This window comes from Nuphar pumila, chromosome 2, assembly GCF_984573655.1.
Source record: "Nuphar pumila chromosome 2, dmNupPumi1.hap1.1, whole genome shotgun sequence".
Lineage (NCBI taxonomy): Eukaryota > Viridiplantae > Streptophyta > Magnoliopsida > Nymphaeales > Nymphaeaceae > Nuphar > Nuphar pumila.
The window spans coordinates 102,475,157-102,498,609 of record NC_143250.1 but is presented as its reverse complement, the minus strand read 5'-3'; the positions used below and the strand labels follow the sequence as shown (position 1 = coordinate 102,498,609).

Genomic DNA, 23,453 nt, shown 5'->3' with positions numbered 1-23,453 from the left:
TATATATATATATATATATATATATATATATATATATATATATATATATATATATATATATATATATATATATAACTCATAAGGGATTGTGAGATGCAAGTCATTCTTTATGATCATTCGATTAATTGCAAGTAATTAGATTCAGTTCAGCTAAAGAGATTGCTATGTAAAATAAAATAAGAATATTGATAAATGCATGTTTTAATTATGATTGCGAATAAACACATAAAGGAGATGTGTTTTATGTGTGAATATTGTCTAATGTCACATATGAGAGGTGTGGTATATTTTATAATTTTGTACATACCTGAAAGAGGTCTACTAGTATATACTTTAACATTAAATGTTCTTAGTTAATTTTATTAAAAAAATTCAAGTTCACAGAGATGATGGGAGGATGCTAAAGTACACGAGGACTCAATTGAAATTTTGATATAAATTAGTTTGTATAAATTTTGATCATTCAATGGAATGAAATGTTTTTGAAATGAATTATTGTGATTTTGTTTTCAACCTGGGTCTGAAGATCAAAGCAGGTTTTCTTTTTTAAAAATAACTTTCATTGTGTTTAAAAAAATTAAAAAATTTAAGCATTCCAGGTAGACTTGTATCATACTGCAAATGGCTCATATATGTATCAATTCCAACTAATTCAAATGATTAAACACTGCTCAATATGGGTTAGTCCATTTGGGTAAATTTAGGTATTAAAACAGTTTGGGTTCAACGTTGGGGCTTAAGTGCTGAACCCGGGCACAACCTATAGGGTCACTGGGTCGTACTGAGGGGGTCTAGACCCTCAACCTGGCGAGGTAGGGTCGAGGTTGGTGCGGTCCTGTTGAGCTTTGGGTCCAGACGGGTCAACCAGCTGCTCGGTCCTTGAGACCTTTTGTAAATGCAGGCGTGAGATGGGGATGATGGGGCAAAAAAAGAATAAATCGAGCAAGTGGAGGCAGATAAATATACCTGCGATTAGAAAGGCTGATGACACAAAAAAGAAAATGAAAAAATGTAAGGTCCTACCGAGATTTGAACTCGGGTTACTGGATTCAGAGTCCAATGTCCTCACCACTAGACCATAGGACCGTCGATGATAACGGGAAAGCTTTTTAATTATATGACTAAATTATAGTATCGCATGCGGAGCCCAGGTCTGCTTGTCCTTCATCGGAGAAGAAAACTCTTTGGTTAAAAAAGAAAGATTCAAAAAGAGACAAAAAAAAAAAACAACACTCACAAAGAGTTAGAAAACACTAGAAACATGCCAAATACTTCAAAAAGTAGGCTTCTTCAATCGTCACCTTGTTCTTTTCGATAGTTTTAACTGCTGTTTTTTAAAATTTAAAAAAAATAAATCATTAGGCCTTAGCTCCAGTGCAAGAAATATTTTAAAAAGTCAACTAGTATTATACTTAAAAGACGACTGAATTATAACGAATCTAGAGTAGCTCAGTTGGTTAGAGCGTGTGGCTGTTAACCATAAGGTCTAAGTTTCAAGCCTTTCCTCTGGCGTTCATTTCAATTTGACTTTTTTTTGCTGTTCATTTTTTTAGTTTTTATTATGACAAATATAATTTGGTGTTCGGTTGCTTGTATTTAGGATCTTAGTTATGCCTTGCATTAGAGCATTTTATAAGGCCTAATGTGTTTTTTTTTGGAAAACAACGGTTAAAATTATCACTTTTTTTAGAAATTATGACATATAATTTTGTGTTTGTCTTCTTGCTCTTAGGCTCTTAGCAATTTGCTTGGAGAAAAAAATTAAACAGCTATAAAATCCGTTTAAGAAATGAGTACTTAAATGAGCTCTTCCATTGGAGAACGATTCCTTTGTTGCCATCCCTATTTCTAACATTTCAGCACAAACCCTAACTACCCACTGCCACTTTTTTACATCTCTCTCTCTCTCTCTCTCTCTCTCTCTCTCTCTCTCTCTCTCTCTCTAAGTCTGCTACTTCCATCTAAGGAATATGCAATATTTTTTAGTTTTTGTTTTTTTGGTAATTCTAAACCTATAGATGCAATCTACATTGTCTGTTTTGAGATAATCAACATTTGGATCACCAGATTCCGACGTGTAAGTAGGTTTCATATTGAACATTTTTGAGAAACGCATTGGGTTTGAAATGTGTAGAGTTGACTTAGTGGGAAGGGCTCTCAAGGGACTTGTCAATTGAACTTTGGATTTTGGATTTTGGATTTTGGACTCGAGTTTGTCCTGGTTCAGTTTCGGTTTAGTCTTCTCTTCTTTTTTATAATTTTGTACCTTATGAAATATCTTGAAAATTTTAAATTTTATCACACCATTTTGGAGGTTGTCCAGGCAGTCAGAGATCATTTTTTACTAATTTGGGGGAGCGACATATAGCCTTAACAGCTAAGCATCAATGTCTTTGGCACGTTGGGAAGGCGAGTGGGTGCATGAGGCCCGTTTGAAGCCTTAAATGAGTGCATGCTACCTGTTTGAGCATTAATGAGTGCATGCTACCCGTTTGGTCTTTATGGGCCATACAAACGGTCTTTTGGAATGTTCTACTGAGAACTATATAAACCCCAGTAAAAACAATATCTTTATGCTCTCCTCTTCTTCTTCATGCTATCTCTCCTCTCACTCTTCATTTTTCTGCTTTCTCTTTGAAGTTGTTCAGGGTAGCCTATTTAGTGAAAGGAGTGGTTGGTATTGCACGTAAGGTGAGGGGGTGATTGTATCCCATACCCAAGGTTGTGTTAACCCTATTGCACTCAGGTTCAACTTCAATGGGGGCAACTGTCGCTTACCCACCTATTACAAAGAGATTTCTAATAAGAACCAAGTTGGAACTAAATCGAACTTGCAGAAATCATTAATTATAATGCAAAGTTGGAACTAAATCATGATGTTGCTAAACGCCTCAACAAATTACAGATTGATTCACTTTGAGAGAAACAATTTACAAGTGAAAATCGGAGAAACCCCCAAAAAAAAGATCTACAGTGGCACAATTCTATTTCAATCTTCACAAAGAAGAGGTGAACAACTGGCTTCCCAAAGTCACCACAGCAGTCCCTTCTCCCATGACCGTCGTCAGCTTCATCTCTTTCTCAAAGATCCTGTCGAGCTCCAACATCACGACTCGCATCTCCGGCCGCCTTCTGCGACTAGGATTGATGCATTGCAGGGTCAGAAGAAGAAGATCCTTCATTCCCTCTCGGGTGAAATTGCCGTGCAGTCTGCGGTCGGCGAAGCCTTCCAAGTTGTTTGAGCTCATGCACATCTCAACCTTCTCAAAATAAGTTGGAAGTATCATTAACAAACTAACAACCACCAGGCCTGATCCAGTGATCAGAAAGTACTTAGCCCATCTGGTGCCGCCATGTGTGATGAGGCCCACCCTCCCCATGATGGTGTCCTAAGAGAAGGTGAGCCCCACAATGAGCTGACCACCGCCCCGGTGAAGGGTGTGCCGGACACATAGCAGCACCCAATGTGACTTGGTACTTTGCTAGATACTTGAACCTGAGTACTGGATCCGCTCTCACAACCACCGCACAAGCAAAAAAAAACTTATTGGTCACTCTAAATAACTGATTGAGTCCTGATTTATAGTTGGCTACTTGGACAATTAATTTGGACAGAAGAAAGGAATATCAAAAGCATGAAATAACAGCTTGCCTAATCTTGAACTCAAATTCAATAGGTATGTGTTGTTATCCATTCAGATGATAATGTTGACCATAGTTATTTTATTGTTTTCCATTGCCATTAATGTGGACAAGCTTTGTACATGGTATGTATGAATGTCCAAAGAAAAAGGATTCTATCCTAAGATATATGATGCTCTAGGATCATATGTCAGTCTCAACCGTCCAATCAATGTATCTGGATGGCTTAGTCTACATACAAGGTGAGAATGTCGACTAGTCCTAGCTGTTGGTATTGATTGGATGGCTAGGATCAACATAGGATGTCATACATAACATACTGCAATTGGTTAATATGTGCATTTGTGTGTGCCTTGATCAAGTTAATGAGATTTTTATTATGTACATAAACACAATAGGAACATGCATGCAAAGTGCTAGTTTGAGAGTGATACATTATTAGACAATCACTTGCAGATGCTTAGCTGGGGCTTTAAAAAAAATCAGTTAAAAAGCTAATAAAAACTTGGCGAGTACAGGGTGTGAACCATCACTCATTAACATTAAGAAAACATGGGACAGTACAAACTACAGTTCTAAAAGAGTGGTTTCTGAGACATATCCTGAGCAGTCCATCCAATCCCCATGTTCACATGACTAGCTAGGCATGAACTGTTGTGAGTTTCTTTTGAAATTGTGTTATGTAGATTTATCTTCAGTAATTGGTCTTTCATTTTACTGAATTTATGTCCTTGTAATATTTAATAATATCACAGCACATGGTTCTAATATTTTTTCCCTTTCTTCAAGCTGAAGGATAAAAAAGATTATGTAATTACCCATTGGTTGAGGGCTTGAGCAGATCCTGAAGGTTGCAAATCTGAAGCTACTTGGCCTGTTATGAGCTCTAAAAGAAATATCCCAAAGCTGTACACATCACTTTTTTCTGTCATTGTTCCAGACTCTTCAAACCTGAATAGATCAAAGCCAATAAAAAAGAAGTGATTGTCAACTGAAAAAAGAAAAGAGGTAAGAGAACTAGCTCATTATGAAATGGCAAACAAATATCAGTCAAAAGAAGTATAAATAATGCATGTTTTCTTGAAAATATCTAGCTAGTTCAAAGAAAATGGTCAATTTTTAATCTTACAAGAAAATGGACATACTCTGGGTCCATGAAAACATTAAAACTACTCATTTGATTTGAGGGGCCAGGATCATCTACTTTCTCAATTAATTTTAGAACCCCAGCATCAGCAACTTTAGCAATGAAGTTTTCATCAACAAGGACATTAGCTGTTTTGAAGTCTCCATGTACTAAAGGAGGTGATAGACTATGCAAATGACATAAACCTGCAAGAAAAAAAAAATTCCTCTTAAGCATTGCTCACAATCAAATCAAACAATGGTATTGATTTTACATGGCTATTGGTAATCATAATTGATCAAAGATACTACTAACTTCACAACCTTTGGCAGATCCCATGGCTATGGAAAGCCTTTGTTTGAATTCCAAATGTCCTTTAGAATCTTTGCCATGGTCTGCAAAGCAAAATGTAAGTAAACAATCAGAGATATCCAATTACTCGCCAACTTAGTACATCACATTGGAAATTTACCGTGCAAATGGTTGCAGACACTGCCATTTGGTAAATACTCGAATACTAACATTTGTAGATTGTCTTCCTGGCAATAACCAAGAAGGTTGACTAGATTACGATGCTGAATTGCTGATAGGTATCGGACCTGTTTGTCAACAGAAACTGTCACTTTCTTTTGCAGATACAATATAGTAATGCACAAAAAGAAAGTTACAAGGCAAGTAAGAGGGTGTCAGTATACATCATGACATGGTACAATGCCAATAAATACAGACTACAGACAGTTAACGTTCACAAAATGAAATGCATTGCACTACCCATTGCATGAGAGGAAAAATAAGGATCCTGCCAAGATTCAAAAGCACATATTTTGACATCTTTTATTTTGTTTTATTACAAGGTTGCTTTACTCTGAGAAATTATTATTAATCACTTTCTGGTTCAAGCATCAGATAGGAAGAAGGATAAGCTGGTTGTAGGAAGGGTATAGGATAGAATAGTGAGGCAGAGCTAACCACGCATAAAAAACTTCATCACATGTCAATCACCAATTCATAGATAAAATGAGATAATGAATGGTAAAGAAAGAAGAACAGGGTCCAAGGAAAATTAAATGATGCATGGAAGGTGATGTTGTAAAGGTGGTTGAAGGTTCAATCACATAGATGGAAGTGCGCTAGGGACACAAGTTTCCAAGGGTTGTATGGAATGACCAGTAGGTTTCAATAGATGAGGAGAAAAAGGAATGGAATTTATATGGCTATAAATTGCAATCCTATTGAGTCCATCTAGCATATGGCTGAAATGAGAATATAATTCATCCATATTAAGGTCAATAACAAGGATAAAAGAGTCAGGATGGTTGAGAATGAGACAGAAGGAGAGATTGAAACAACTAGGGTCCTACCATTAATTGATAAACCATTAACTGATCATAGGAGCCAGTCCATCCAATATTAAGAATCCAGCAATGGTTTTGGGGCAAAGGTTTGTAATTTTATTTTATTTTTTAATTATTTCATTATTGTATCTGAAATATTCTTAACATGGATGTGAAAATCTATAAATCCAAATGCATGAAATCTTTCTGGCTATCTTCAAATAATATGTATGTTAAAATGGGTCATGCATAGTCAATCCCACTGGAACAGAAAAATTGAACTTTTCTTGCTTGATGCTAAGGTCCATGCTGATTACTATGTCTGTGAGCACATTGTAAATAACTTTATTAAACTTATCCCTTTCCCATCAATGCTGGGTTCATTAAGTGTAGGATATCTTTTGCTTATGCTTAGATGTAATAGGAGCATTGCTGGTGTCCTGCAATATCTCTCCACTTGTATCAATATTGTATCCTGCCATAAACCTTATAATGCAGTTTATGTATGCACCACATGTTGGATTCATGGACACTCATGAAAATATTGAGGAAAAATTGAACTTCTTACCAGTGTCATTAAGCACGTTTTTACATTTGAGTCTGATATCTTACCAGCGTTCATTTTCTGTGGTTGGTTTATCCATTACTGATTGGGCGATGGCCCTGTTATTCAGCAGTTTGGTCTTACAAACTGCTCTGCCTCATGAATACTATATTCTATTCTTAACATTTTTGTTTAAATATTATAATATGTAATTCATACTTCATATATTTGTGATCTTTATAGTACACAGAAAATACAGTGGTCTTTTTTGGCTGATTTGATTTTTTATAGCATTTTGATAGATTTTTCTTTATCAGTTGAGCCTGTGTATAGTCCTCTAACATGGTATCAGCATCCCTCACTAATATGAACCTGGATAATGTTTTGCCAGCCTGGGCATCAGTAGCTTCAGTAAGGATAACAATATATGTACCATCAGCTTGTTCTGGTTCTTAAGCTTGCTTAATCCTTTTATGATTGGGAGCACTGATTCAAGAGTAGATCGAGTACATTTGCATCTGTATGACAAAATGTAGAAATCCTGAACAATGTGAACTATAAAGTAAATACTTCCCCAGAAAACTGATTCAAGTTCTATGTCCAAACATTCAAGAAGTGACTAGATGATTTTGTGACGGCATGGGTCCAAGTCCACCAATCTCTGGTATTTTGGAGCTTTTGCTGATAGTCTATTTCCGTGCAACTCAACCAGCTACGGACCAAAATAGATCAGCTCCCTGGCCTAGTTGATGGGGGCTTCATTGACATGGTCCCCTAGCTATAGATTTATTGAGGTCATGAAGGACTTCATCTAAAAGATCTTGGTTTAGTGATTAGGATGGATCAATGTCTTCTATGTGTCAGAATTATATACTTGTATGGTTGAGTTAGAAGATCCGAGCAGCATACCTCTTCAACATTTTTTTGCTGCAGAGCTCTGCTGCGCTTCTTGATTGCCACCACATTTCCATCATGCAGCAAGCCTTTGTAAATCAACCCATATCTACCTTCTCCAATGAGATTACTTTCACTGAAATTCTTCGTAGCCTGGCGCAGCTCTTCCAGTGTAAATTTCCTTGCTCCCTGTTGCTCAGATACAGGGGCATCCCCTGCCAATGATGATTTAATGGCCTTTGCCCATTCCACTATACATAAGCAGAAAATCTTAAATGATAATTACCAATCCAATAACTAATAACCAAAATCAAGGTACGCACCAATGCCATCAATCCTACTGAAAAAAAAATGCTTGAGAAAGAGTTTGTTGAACCATTTGTGAAAAATTTACCTTGTGCTTCTGAAGATCCAGTCTCAGAATTTTTATTTCGCAATTTTTTGCATTTCAGGAGAAGAAAATAAACAAACCAGACCACTATTATCACCAGCACAAGAGCCCCTGCGGCACCTCCAATAGCAGCCGCAACATACATCTGATTGGGTGCTCTGCCTCCAGTTCCACTAGCCTAAAACATTGAAAGTGAAAGGATGAAAACACAACAAACAGATGATAAAAAACAGTAATGGAAGATCACCAACAAATTTAGATGGTAAGTTATACATAAATTTCAACTTTAAAGAAGGAAAAGCAAGAGCCATCTCGAATGACACTACTTTGGTTATTTCTACCAGATGATGGTGCCCTTGTGTTCAAACCATTTGAATCACTAATAACTCATTGATGAAATGTTTCGCATTTACAGCACTCCTGCTGCCTTCTGACAGCACTTTTTAGGGGACCCAAGTGAAACATCTTGTAGAAACTAATCAATTTCAACCACTTTACAAATTCTTTTGCAGCTTATAACCTATAAATCAGCTAAAAATTCTGACAGGCTGATCTTGTCGAACTTGAACGTACCTCACCTTTTGTGCAAATCAGCAGCTTTAAATGTGTACCACATTTGGTCCAACATAATTGTCATTAGTTCATCCTTAATTCTTCTCAGTTCCGTTGTTAAAATCACTAAGACCATGAGATTCAGAGCTCTTATGGCCAGCTGAGGTTGTCATCCGTGTCATAATCATATAAGCATCCAATTTTCAAACAACAAACAGAATAAAGCTAGCCATTCAACAAAAAAAGGATGGGAAAAATAAAAACCCACATACAAATTTCTGTATGCATGACTTTGTGCAGCCCATGTGTGTGTTATGTTTCCCGAGATTTAACTATTAGATTTTAACCCTTCTGGATGGTGGACCTGAGGAGGTGGCTTTAATGTACTCGTACATAGTATTGAGTTTCAGAAAAGACTCTTCTTTTTTACAAGTTGCAGTACTGTTCTGTGGGATTTAATTATTTGCATCCTGATAATTACCTTTATTTTATGCTCTCTCTCTCTCTGCCTTTTGATGTGGGCTGAGATGAGATAGAGGAACCATTTTGGATAGTATTGTGGCAGATGCCTCTCTGGATTGTGGCAGATGCCTCTCTGGATCACTGAGTATAGAAAGGAAAGAAGACAACCAACATCCAGAGCAACAGCACATCATTAGGCTCAGGGTCCAGGGATGTCTGTACAACAATTTACTGGCCACCTTCCCTTTTTTCTTTCAATTTTGTTCACACACTTCAGGACTGCAGCATTGCAGGAGAGTGATTTGTTGCCTGGTGCAATTTCTGATATGTTTATGCATAAATAAAGGATGGGAATCAAAAAGTAGATCTTGGGTGTATCTCATCCTTTCTCTCTCTAAAAGATCATAGTTTTTTTTTGTAATTGTTAATATGTCCTCTTTATTTTCTGGAAATGGGTTGGATGGCTCTCTTTATTCTTAGCATCTTGGACAGTGTTGGGGGTGAAACAGTGGGCTTGCTGCATAGGTTTGTTGAGACATGTCTGTTGGCATTGTTGAATGTTGACAAAGCAGGATTCTTTTGGTCCAAGAGCAAAGGCAGCCTGTTATGCTGTAAGGGAAATAAATAGCTTCCTTTTGAGAGGGATGAGTCTTTGGTGAACAATAAATGTAGTGTCAATGATTTGATATCTCATAGCTCATGGATTTTTAAGGCAACTCTGAATGATGCATAAAGGGATCCATCATGGTTCAATATGACAAAGAAACTTAAATATTAAAATATCTTTAAACAAAAATGAAAATGAAAGTACAAATTCTGTAAAAAAATAAAAATAAAAAACTTCATTCAAATTGTTAGATAAAAAGAGTCATGAAAATGCACAAGTGATATTGCACACTTTGGGAAGGGAGGATCAGGTGCAACGTGTTTGCACTTTTAGTGTGCTGCTGCACCTGATTACCGCCGTGTCTGCTGTGCGGGCCCAGCAGCAGATGGTGGGTGATCAGGTGCAGCAGTACACTTGAAGTGTGTAATAACATTGCACCTAATCTCACTTCATCTTTGGGTGAATATGATGCACTCGAATCTGAGAGATCCAAGGATCCTTAGTCCAACCCCCACCCCATCTTGTTCCGGGGCCATTTAGCCTTTGGCAGGGATATCAGATTCTTAGATCTGAGATCCACTGTGGGAAAGGAGTCAAATCAAGGCATAGATCCAACACTTTAATCCATGTGTCTGTGGATCTCTCACATATCGAGGCTGGAACAGGTGCAATGACATTGTACAACTGCAATGACAGGTTGTACAACGGTAGATGGAGGGTGATCAGGTGAAGCTGCACATTACAGTTGTAAAATGTTATTGCACCTGGTCCCAATTCTTAAAAATCTGAGTTTGATATTGTAAACGGATCGTTGTTTGTTAGTATGGGACTACCAGTAAGAATCAAATCCATTAATCTGAACGAGGTCCAATTCCTTTTATTTTATGAAACATTAGCTTTTTTAAGTCAAACTTTGATCCAATTAATATATGTTTGACACAGACGTATACGCATCTACTGGGTGTAATACCTGCAATGTTTTTGGGATTTAAAATAAATAAAAAGAGATTTTTTAGCATTTGTTAGAATTAATTAGACATTATCGATCGATAAATTATTAAGTAATCATCAATAATATTTTGGCATTTATGTAAGTTATTTGATATTTAATTGGGTAATTACGAAGTTTTGTACAAGGTATTTGGATATGAATCTCAGTAGAAATCCAAGAGGATCAACCAACACCAACATAAGTTCAAACTATCTCAATGATTCGGGTCAAATCGAATGAATTTGGGTAGAGTTTAGACCCATATCGGGGTTTGAACCAGACCTAGAAAGGATTTGGATCCATTTGAGACCCAAATGAATCCCCCTCTAAAGTAGAAAGTGCTTTGGATTCATTTTGAGACCCAAATAGATATCACTTAGAAAAAGGTATTTTAGATCTATTTGAAAACCCAAATGGATCTCACTAAGTGAAATAGGGATTTTTGCTGATCCACTTGGATACCCAATTGGATTTCATTAAGAAAATAAGATTTTGGATTCATTTGAGGCCCAAATGGATCTCTCTAAGTAAAATAAGAATTGTGGATCCATTTAAAAGACCCAAATGAATCCTACAAAAATAAATATATAATAAGATTTTGGATCTATTTGAGACCCAAATAGATTTCATTTAAATAAATAAGATTTGGGTTCACTCGGGACCCAAATAAATCTAATCAAATACACACATGCACATATATATGTATATTAATAAGTATATATATATATATATATATACATATATAGATTGTATTTGGATTTGATGAGACCTAAATGGGTCTCACCAAATCCAAACCCAGATACCCATATCCTTAATGAATAGATTAGGGTTGCATCTCATTTGGATCCAAGATCCTATTCGGATCCTACCCAAGGCTCAAATACCCACCCCATCACCTCTCACATCTCTCTTTTAAATGCCCCTTACCTATGAGCCTCTCCTCTCACATCAGTCCCCCTCTCGTCGTTCTTCCCTAAAACCCTCCCACTTATTGTCCCCTCTCCCTCCTTTTGCTTTTTTTTGCCTATAAAAGGCACCCCACGTCTCTCATTCATCTCATCTCTCATGCAAACCCCCTCACCTCTCTCTCTCTCTCTCAACCGGCTGAAGGAGGAAACCACTTGCTCCCTCCTCTTGTGATTTCTCATAGGCAAAGGGCCATCCCACTCTTTCGCCTCTCTTTTGTTTCATGATAGGACAGAAAGAGTCACCTCACTCTTCCCCTCGCTTTCGAGAGAGGGGTCGGCCCTCTCTCTCTCAGCTCCTTTGTCATGGAGAAAGAAAAAAAAGGACAAAGAAAGGAAAAAAGAGGCAGCCCGCAAATTGCCGCCACCAAATCTGGTGGGCCCTGGGGTTGCTACCACCTCGAGAACTGCATCGTCCGATGTGTGTGTTGCCTCAAAATCTGCATTGTCATCTCCCCACCGCTTGTTTTGCTTGTTCTACTTGCTCTGCCGCATTCAGACTATCGGCGAGCGTGTCTTTTATCACGAACTTCAAAGGAAAATCTCTACGGGTAGTTTTGAGATTTTTCATCCATCGCGGAGCTTCACACATTTCAAGTTAGGGTAAATTTACATTAACTTTGGTATTTGTGTGATTCTAATGCATGATTTAAATTAAGTAAAATAAATATTTGCATGCATTGTTTTACGAATAAAATATGTATATATGTTCGCATGTTTGATTTTATAAATATAAGTATATATTTGCATGTGTTAATGTTTAGGTGTCTCGTATTGTGAAATATGTATGTTTGAAATTAAATATGCATGTTCGAAATTATATATGCATGTTATGAAATGCAATTGATTTGATGTATCAAATACGCATATTTTATATTTTCATGTGCATGCTTCGAGGTTCAATTTATAAATGTATGAATATTATGAAAATGTGATGTTATGATATGTTGCTAGATGATGTGATATCTGATGTGATGCATATATGAAATAATTGAATTATACTATAATAACTGAGAATTTTTTTAGATTTTAATAATATTTTAGATCAAATATTATGAGATTTTTATTCAAAAATCAGTCCACATTGGTGAATCATAGATAATTAGTGGTTATTATTATAATATATTAACATAATTAACTGGTGAATTTTTGGGGAAAATCCAATTATTTAAAGAAATAAAATTCATTTTGCAAAATATAACTGATGATTTAAAAATCGTATTTGGATTGAATCCATGATGCAAACTCGATCCAGATTATGACTAAATTGGGTTTGGACCTAGGTAAGATCCAAATTGAATTGGATATGGGTAGGGTCTAAACCTCGGCAACTCATGTTGTTGTACAACATTAATTCATACTTTTTAGTATAGCCTAAATTTTACGAGCTTTGGTGAGGTTCGCTTAAGATTATGAGCTTTTATGAGGTTCGCTTAATTACATTGTTAGCATAAAAGTACAAGCTTTTAACATGCTTTACGAGCTTTTGACGTGTCTTATGAGCTTTCAACGTGTATTGTAAGCTTTTAACATGTATTACGATCTTTCAACATATATTATAAGCTTTTAATAGGTTTTACAAGCTTTTGACATATATTACGAGCTTTCAACAAGTATTATGAGCTTTTAACATGTTTTATAAGCCTTGGATGCATGCATGAGATTGAAGTATGTATGTGTAGAATTTATGAGTTTTTTATGCATATTTGGTTGTACGCACACTCGAGAAATCTAGATTGTCTCGGCTCGACAACATTGAGGTTTAAGTATTGATTTTTTTATAAAATACCTGTTTTGCTCAGATTGACTTCCCAATCTACCATGATAATCTGTAACTATGAAGGAACAGACTTTTGTGATCTGAGACAATCAATGGAAATCCACAAACTATGTTGAGTAAGTGGTTTTTGTATCATGCTCTAAATGTTATGATTTTGATGTGACGCATGATTATTATATGTGATCACGATATTGAGAGATGTCTATATAGATCATGATCTTTCACGGTGCTATTAGACATATGAGTGTTTGGTTCAAGGAAACCATTCTTGATGCCTTAATAAATGGCATAGGTGGCATGTGGGTTATTGTGTGCACCGTACATATGGTTGCTCATAGAGAGATGTTGGGCATTATGACTATGTGGTGCAAAAAGGTATCCAATTATAGAAAACCACATGCACACAAAAAATTTTATTAATTGCCTTCAAAGGCAAAGTGCTCATATGGGCTTAAGGCGCCAAAGTAATGTTGAATGAGTTGGGCACCTATGAACAAATCGTGGTATGTTGGTTACCAGAATAAAAGCACTTGAGCTATTGAGCTTTGATTTTGGCTACTGATAAGTGGCACATAAAAAGATAAAATCTCTATAATAAGATAACCTCATAACTCATTCAGTTTCATGTCTACCTTGGAAAGGATAGTTGGTACAACCCAAATGACATAAGCTAGTTTGTAGCAGCAAAACCTTAATTTTTGTCCTTAGTCACTTGGAGGTTAGAGAGTTGGTCTTCCAATTTATCCTAAGTGGTAAGACCCACGTACTTCTGTAGAAGGTCAGGTTGTATCCTTATTTTTTCAATATGAGGGACCCGCCTCTAGAGAATCTCCTGATGATTGTACCATCCCCTTTAAAGCAGATTCAGTTAGTCATTCAGGGTATTCAAAATACATGGCATAATAGACCCTTATGATGATCTCAGTTGTCTTTATGTATCGTTCTGTGCGTACCCACAGGAAAGCTAAAATATCGAAACAAAGAACCTTATTATCATTGTTCATTGGAATGAAAATATGCCATGTTAAATACAAAACATTGATGATTGCATGTTATTGGCATCATAACATTTCTTGTAAGCCGCTTATGCTGGTATGGTTGGGAAAGGTAACAGTTACGACATGGGTTGATAACACTCGATAGTTTTATGTATGCTTGATTAATGCATATTGTGTTTGATTGCATGTTTTACTGCTTAACTGACTTGTATGTTTTGATTACTTATAAATATGTGATGTTTTGTCAGACTTTCACAAGTCTAACCCATCTTATAGGTTTACAGTTGATGAGTAGCTGCTACAAGCGATGGCACGATGACACAGCGAAATCATGGATCCACTCTCTATGTTTGTTCGCTCCTGCGCACGTTTTTGGTATTTTAAATATGGACTTTTGTATAAAACTATTTTCATCTAAGTCTTTCGTTTGAAACATTATATGTTTGAATGAATGTGTGGAGATCTGGATTCAAATCTAATACACATGTAACCCTCTCAAGGTTTGCTAACTTAGGTCTTTCGAACCAGCTTTTTTGCTGAGCTATCAATCTAATTCTAAAAGAAATGATCTATTTCAAAAAATTAAATTTTTTTCTAATTTTTACAAGTTAGAATTTTGAGGCATTACATACATCATGATATAAATAAGATATATGACAATTTCTTTTGATATGAAATCGACTAATTGATTGAGCATAAACTAGTGGCTCATAAGTTTGTGTATGGTCATCTGAATTGATATGTGTTGGTGCCTCAAAGTGGTGGTCGATAATCTTGTTTCTCGTTAATTGAATATATATATATATATATATATATATATATATATATATGATTATGCCCGAATTGGTAGTCATTAACCATGTGAATGGTTAATTGTGTTTATGCATGTATGACAATAGAACCATTGAAGAATTGTTTCAAAGAGAATCTCTGTGAGGGTGTGCATAACCAAGATTGAGTGATCCTACTAGGGCAGTAAATCTCTATGAGAATGTGCATTGTCAATGATTAAAAAACTCATTGGGACGATAAATCCATGTGAAAAAGTACATTATCCAAGATTAGGTAATCTGATTATAGCGGAAACTCTCCATGAGGTTGTACATTTCCAAGATCAGGTGATCAGGAGTCAAACTTGTTTTAAAAATATGGTAAATCTCGAAGGATAAATATTGAAAGTAAATTCTGATATATCAGATTAAGGATGCATGTTTGTAATTATTCATGTTGATTATGATAAAAGGTTTAGTATGATGTACTACATGTGTCTTTGAGGTTTCATATCATTATCAACTATGGACCATGTCATGAGATTACGATTGAACGAGTTAAACATGTTAGTGAATGACACATCACGCTTACTTAATTACTTTGCAAATGAATGCATTATATTTTTTTTATTGAAATTTATCATGTATGTGTATCATGATTGATGTATATTATGAATATCTAATTAAATAGATTATGTTATCATTAATGTGCTATATGTATTAGCTTTATACACTCAATGTGTCTTCTGGTGTAGACCTGTCAGACTTTCATTAGACTGGTCCTTTTTATGGGATTTCAAGTGATGTATAGTTGCAGAGCGGATGCGGGATGGTGAGGTAGCGTTGATAGACAATCATTTTTTTTTCAGATACTGAACTGTGCATGTGTGTTATTAAAAATGTTATTGTTTATTGAGTTACACTATTTTGAATGCAAAAAAGTTATATGCATTAAATTCAGTATAATTGTTATTATGTGGAATTTAACTTGAGGTTTTGAATCAAAGTTAAAAATGTTTTGGCTAATGATTATCAATAAAAAAAAATTCACATGTTTTACAATTGATTAAAAATCTTGGGGGGTGTTACACTGAGGCTGGATCCTACCTGCTATAATCGGGTCCAAATATCTGGCTCGTACCCTGTTTGGATGTGACTCTTACCCGTTGACATCTTTAATCAGATTTGACTGCTGCTGTGTTTGCATATTGTTAAGCACAACCTGTAGTATCTTGGTACTTTTTTAATGTACTGGCAAGTCTAACCTGAAAATAATCTTTGGTGTTGAAAAAAGTGAATTATCAAATATGATTCAAGGCACAATGAACACAAAGTACCAAAAAAACTGTAAAAAGTAAATATGTATACAATTTTGTTAGGTGTCACTTGCAAAATTCCACTTCACTCTTGAGATGTCATTTAATTAGATAAAACTGCTCTAACTTTTTGGTTCTTATATTTAGGGTTGTCAACGGGTCGGGTAGCCCAACCATTAGGGCATATCATAACCCATCCAAATAACAAATCACCAGGTTCGAGCTCGGGTTTTGAGTTTTCTCGGGTCACGAAAACGGAATTCTAGACCCGGACCTGTATAATTTCAGAATTTTTTTTTATGAAAATTACATATAAAATACATGGGTCGAGTTGGGTACCCGGCAAAAATCATGACCCAAACCCAGCCTGCGTAATGTTCAATGTTCGGGTTGAGTGTTGTAGACCCGAATATTATTTGGATGGTATTTTTCATGCCTATACCCAGGAATTCGGGTTTGGGTCAGATCAGGTACCTGATACAAACCCGACCGGTTGACAGCCCTATGTGCAATTTTTTGTACTTTGCAACAATAATGGCAGTCAAATAAAATGATTATATCTTTTGCATTTATTTTATCGATGAACAGAGAGACTTGGTGGACTATTTCATTGATAAATTTTGTAATTCAAATCAGTTTTGAGGTAGGTTAAGAAAAAGCAAGCAACTAAATGTAATAACCAATAGCGTAGGCACAGTCTTATGTAAATAAACAAAAGGACGACAAGTTTTTCTGTAGTTTTAACAATTTGATAATGGAGAAATATGGATTAAAGCAGACTATCAAACAAAAAAAAAAGGACTAAATCATTAAAGGCTTTAAATTTTAAAAAAATAAGTAAATAAAAACGTACCGATAAATTATAAAATATCAGCCAATGATGTATACTGCTTTAATCTAACTTTAGTTTTATAAGATTGAGCTATACATGCAATAATTTAGTTGCTCTTAAACAGTTCTATCTCTTAAGCATCCTAAAGATTTTCATGAACACAGTTGCAGGTGTGTGTGTTTTGTTTTGTTTAATCCAAACCTATGAATGTGTTTAAGCATTATTTACTTATGAAAAGCCAGGTTGACAACTTGAATCAATTTAATAAAAAAAGATTGTGTAATAACCGACAATTGTTCTGTAATTCTAACCAATCAAAAATATCCATAGTTATTACAATTGTTGGGTAATTCTGACCAATTATAAATATCTAAAGTGATGGGATATTTTTTATTGGCCAGAATTACCTAACAATTGTCGGTTATTACAATGCATATTTTCTAATAAGCTATACACAACACATAAGCTTACAGTAAGCAAACACCTAAAAGTTTGTCCTTTTTAGGAATGGCAGTGGACCTGGGGAAAGCGGGGCCCCGCCCCGTTTGGACCGGGGATGAAGGGTATGAAACGGGGATGGACGTGCACTTTTCCCCGCCCCGTCCCTCCCCAACCACTTTTCCCCGCAATATCCCCGCCCCGCCCCGCCTCATCCCCGTTTGAACTGGGGATGGAGGACATGAAACGGGGAAGAAGGCGGGGGTGGAGGATAAAATCTTGAGGCGGGGCGGGGTGGAAACCTTGTCCCCCGCCCCACTGCCATCCCTAGTCCTTTTGAAGCCATTTACATGGTTTAGGATATAAAACGTTTTTTTGATGAGGGGAGGAAGCCTTGCCAACAACCAATCCACCAACCCAAGCAAGGCAAACCCCTGGTGAGGCCTAAGACCACTCTGTCTAGGCTGCCCACCATTGAAAGCTACCGATACACACCTGTGTGCCAGCCTGAGTTTGATCCAGTGATTTCATCTCAACGCCTTTGTAACCACCCCGCTGGCCATGCAGGCGCGACTCCGCGATGTTCTAGCTAGCCATGAAAATTTTTATGTTACTTTGCATTTTTATAAATTTTCTTGGTTTCAAGCTGGTTTCCATCCTAGCCCTGGTTAAGAATGAGCAACTCTGATCCAACTTCACACCAAAGTCAGATCCATCCCCAAACAATCATGTCCCCAACTTTCGATCTCAATAAAACCAAACTACCAAAGTTCAATGATATAATCCAAAATCAAATAATGAGATCTTCTTTGTAAACATGAACGGCCCCACACTGGATATTAAATTAAAGTTGACAGCGGACAAAAAAAGGTTACAGATTCTCTTCTTCTTTTTTTATGACGAGAAACCCTGGCAGAAGTGAGGTAAACCCCAGGTAGGGCCCATGAACACCTTGCTTTAGTGGCCCACCTCTGATAGCTACGGACACATCCGTGCGTCAGTGAGGTTTGATTCAGTGCATTCATCTCAGAGCCTTCACAACCACCCCCACTGGCCACGCAGGAGAGTCCTTTCATTTCTCCCAATCTATCATTGTTGATTTTGTGGGCATGCAAAAAAAGGTGGATTTCTTTTATTTCTATTTGGACTGGATTTAAGGCTGTCAATGAGTTGGTTTTGTCTGTGAGTCGGTTTTGTCTCGGCTTCTCTCGCCCTTGGCCCAAACCCATATACCCGTGTATAGACTATAGACATTGTCACATTAGGGGTGTCAACGGGTCGGACCCTCACTAAGATGGGTGGGTCCAAACCCGGATACAACTAGGGATGCAAACTGTTTGGATTCGAACAGCTAAATACACGAGGATTCAGATCTAGAACAGATAAATATTGCAAAACCTCTATGCTGGATCTGACCCATTTGCATTCCTAGATCCGAGTAAGTGGTGTGGGTATCGAATTTGTATTCCGGTCTAACTGATTGTTTTATAAGAAAAACCATACCCAGATCCGATAAGAATTACATAAACCAGTCCCGGTAAAGTAATATTTTTTAAGTTTTTTAGATTGAAAAAGTGTGGATCTTAATCGGAACTCAAGTTGCACAAGGGTTTGGTATAAAATTTCATAAACCATACCCGACCCATTTAATAATTGGACCTCATAGATCCGGCCCAGATAGTTAATCGGACTCCCTTCTTTGTAACCAAACCCTAGCTTTATGGGTTCCAGTACAGGTAGGGGTGTCAACGGGTCAGGTTTACCCAAACCTGACCCGTACCAAACCCTAAGGGTCCAGGTATGGTGATAAATTAGAAGACCCAGGTCCGGACCCGATGGTCCGATTAATACATGGATCCGGGTATAGTTTGTGAAATTTTATACCAGACCTGGGCCTGACCCGAGTTTCGATTAAGACCCATAATTTTTTAATGTAAAAATGATAAAAAATAGTATTTTACCTGATATGGCTCGGGTCTGGTTCATGTAGTTTTTATCGGGATTCTCTTAAGGTGGGCCTGATTAGAATCAAGACCAGACCTAATACCATACCCGAAAATCAGGGTCAGGTCAGGTCTGGTTTCATCTGGGTCTGAACCAAATCCGACCCGCTGACACATCTAAGTACAGGTCGGGATCGGGTCATAACTGATCCATTGACACCCCTAATAGACAGAGAAACGCTGATATCAATGTTATTCTGATAGACCCGAACCCAAACTGAGTAACATGTGAGTCTAGTTTGGACAATATTCTACGTGTTCCAGCCCGCCATGGGGTGGTTGTGTGTTGGCTTTCTTGACTGGTAAGGCTGACCTAGTCGGGATCACCAAAATAAACCTGTAACACTCGTTACTGTATATTTTCATGATTAAAATTATAAGATAATTTACATATAAACACCTGACGTTCACAAATCTACATTTTACCGCCTCAGTTTTCAAATAATTGAGACCTCAAACCTTTTACAAATTGCTCAAATGTCCTCATGCTTTTTTTATTCACCTAACCAGCTAACTCTTGAAAATGACAATTTTAACCTTTATTTCCTTAAATTATTGAATATCACTAGGGAATGGGTTTTGTCAGAGTCGTTTATAAATGAGTCTAAAAATTAGACCCAAAGCTGACCCAATTTTATTCTGGTCCGGGTTCGGCTTTGGGCATGACCAAAATTGAAGATCCATATGGCTTAACGGAGGATTCCGGTGTAAATCAGAGCAGGTCCAAATGGTTCAGGTATCAAGTAAACCCACTTGGGTTTGGGTTCGGATTTGGGTATGGGTAAACAGTATGGATCCATATGGGTAACAGGTTTAAGAAAAAACAGGTCAGTACTTAATGAGTCAGATCTAAATTTGATCCATATCTAGATTGGGTCTAGATATTACTAAGATTGTAGGCTTACTTTGTAGTTTAGGTATAAATTAAGACGAGTATGAATAGGTGGTTTTGTCAACGTAAGTTTTGTTTGGGATTTTAACTTCTTTAGAGTTAGAAATTCCGTTACGATTTGATGATAATTATATTTAAATTTCTCATAATCAGTATACATTAGGTTTGGGATGGGTGTGAGATCCAAGATGGTTTGAGGTTACCATTCGGGTTGGGTATAAATAGACCCAATATGAAACGGTTTTGGGTACACATCAGGTTCGAATTTGGGTTTGGGTCGGTACAGCTGTAAATTACATAGAATTGTTAGGGTGGGGTATAAAAATCAGAGTGAGTCTAATCGGTTTCGGGTCTAGATTTTCTATATTCTGAACCGTCCTATTTTTTTAAATAGATTTAGGTTTTAGACCCGACCCAAACCCACGGGTCTATCAAAATCAGTCCAGTTCGGATCTAATCAGTTTGGTACAAGTATATCCAATCCAATTATACCCTTAACGTAAATTTGCCACATGTTAGGGGCCTGTATGTGGATTATTCAAAACTATATTCTCAATACACTTTGAACTATTGGGTCGGATTTGAGATTTTATTTTCTCAACCCGACATAACCCACAGCTGAATGCTTGTTAATTAGGCAGGCTTTGGGGAGCCCTGAACAGGCACGTAAACAGAATGGGTTTGGTTCGGATACCCAAATGAACCAAACCCATTTACTCAGGTTTGGTAGAAAATTTCATATCGGGTTTGGGTTGGGTATTGAGTTTTGCATTCAAACCCGAATCCCACGAAAACCCGACCTCATTAAGTGGAAATGTCGGGTTTTAAGCTAGTCAGTTCCGAATTGGTTTTATCTAATTTCATACAAATCCGAAACCGAAGCCGACCCAATTAGGCCATACCCAATTAAGTCGTACTTGGGTATGCCTAAACCCAACTCGCCCTTTACAGCCCTAAAGAGTCAGATACCTGACCCATTGACAGCCCTACGAGCAAAGTAATTGCAACTTGTTTGACAAGGTATTTTGGCTAAGGTTTGATTTGACCCATCAGGCTGAATACATGACATGGATTCAAACCCATCCCAAGTCAAATTGGATCCCAAATCGATCTTAGTTCCTAGGCTTTGCTTGCAGCAGCCCTATCATGCTTTTCTTTTCTTGAAAAAAAAAATCAGGAGCAAGGCAGTCTCCCGGAAGGGAAGGTGTATTAGAGGTTCCTTGGCAGCAAATATTATCCCTATATACCAAAGGCGGCTCTACTAATATGGTAGGAGCAGCTGGTGCATGTCACCTTGTGTTGGGATGTTGCAAGTTCAAATCCCAATGGTACCATTGTATAACTGGTAGGGGTCGGCCTAACCCCAGCTTGCCTTTCAAAAAAAAAGATTATCCCTGTATATAAGGATAATGGCAACATGAGGTACAAACGTCTTTTTTTTATTATTGTTTTCAAGAAACCTACCTCACAGATGTGATCTATAGGATTTTCTTAATGGGAATCAGCTTTTGAATCGCCTGATTATGATACATAGGCATGTTTTTAAAAGGCTTCAAAAATCAACGGCCTACTTTGCAGATCCAAATGATATTCAATAAGGTTGAATTCAGATTGAAAATGCACATATTTCAGCAGTAACGGATCCGGTTAAAAGGACTAAAAAGCAAGACTTTACATGCAAAAAAGGACAAACTACTCAGATTTTATTTGAATCAACATTGATTGAGAACAAAACTAATTTGACTATGTATACCATACTCAATCCTAATGCACATCTGGATCTTATTAGGTGTGCAATTGAAAAAAAAACTCGTTCATCACTCATCTTCCAAATTAATGTATAAAGAAAACTTGATAACAGCTTTTATATATCTGCCATATATGTAGCCCCCAAGGGGGGTTGGTGTAGTGTGGTGGAGCCTTGGCTGCTAGACGGGCAGTAAAGATTAGATTTCATGGGTGTTGCCCCTCTGTGCAAGCCAACGCTTAGTATAGGCCTCGGGGGCAAGGGTCCTAGCCTCAAAGTTTTATGTTGCCCGCATGACGACCATAGGTATGGCAGGCTGAGCCAGCACGACCAGGTCTGCATGCCGGGTGTGGTTTCTTCGGGTTATAAATCCAAAAAAAAAAAATCAACCATATGTACTACAGTATACCATAAACATAAAAGAAGAAGTTCAATCAACGTGGCTTGTGCTTCTTAATAGAAAGATCAAGAGCAATTGGACAACTCATGTATCCTAACATGTATAAACTCTATGGGGTATGTTTACCACTGACCGTCTAAAGGACATTAGGACATAACATCAGTCCCTATCAATTTAAACATCATGCTCAACTCTATGGGGTATGTTTGGTTGTTATTTGAAAATCAGAAACAGAACTACGTGCAGGACCACATCTAAAAAGAAACCGACCTGATCCATGACTGTATTTTTTTTTTTATTTTACTCGGAGAAACCACCCCCCACGATCACAGACCCAGCCGCTCTGCCTCAGACTGCCGTACTTACGGTAGCTGTCCTGACCCTCGTAAAACCCCGAGGGCTTACCCCCGAGACTCACCATGCATGACTGGATTGATTGACCCAAACTTGATGACATAGGGTCAGGTAAGTGTTTAGGATGCACACGTCACGTCATAGGGAAATAAGAATGAGAGTGTGAAAGACGACCAAAAGAGAAGGTGATGAGTAACAACGGGGGCTCAGGTTGTCTGGTAGGAGCAGCTTCACCTTGTGTTGGGACGTTGCAAGTTCAAATCCCAATGGTATCGTTGGCAGGGGTCTAAATAACCCTAGTTTGCCTTTAAAAAAAAAAAAAGGATGTGAATGGTGGGAGAGAGAGAGAGAGAGAGGCACTCTTAAAGACTTGAATAAATGAAAGGGCATGATATTAAGAGGTGGGGATGTAAGA

General features: G+C 37.2%; 1 protein-coding gene and 1 non-coding gene across 2 annotated transcripts in view; both read right to left on the bottom strand.

Moving 5' to 3' along the window:
- Window positions 1-1,014: 1,014 nt before the first annotated feature.
- On the bottom strand, window positions 1,015-1,086 carry TRNAQ-CUG (transfer RNA glutamine (anticodon CUG)). The gene has a single exon. It is a non-coding gene; the product is annotated as a tRNA-Gln (tRNA).
- Window positions 1,087-2,996: 1,910 nt separating this feature from the next.
- The window catches only part of LOC149846452 (putative serine/threonine-protein kinase PBL22), a 30,148-nt gene continuing 9,691 nt past the window's right edge, over window positions 2,997-23,453 (bottom strand). Inside the window, exons 2-9 of the mRNA XM_089991348.1 lie at window positions 9,026-9,086; window positions 7,935-8,109; window positions 7,556-7,791; window positions 5,241-5,367; window positions 5,092-5,163; window positions 4,788-4,974; window positions 4,461-4,593; window positions 2,997-3,260 (exon numbers count right to left, since the gene is read on the bottom strand). Of these exons, the coding sequence (XP_089847474.1) occupies window positions 2,997-3,260; window positions 4,461-4,593; window positions 4,788-4,974; window positions 5,092-5,163; window positions 5,241-5,367; window positions 7,556-7,791; window positions 7,935-8,109; window positions 9,026-9,086 (1,255 nt within the window). The remainder of the gene's footprint in view (window positions 3,261-4,460; window positions 4,594-4,787; window positions 4,975-5,091; window positions 5,164-5,240; window positions 5,368-7,555; window positions 7,792-7,934; window positions 8,110-9,025; window positions 9,087-23,453) is intronic.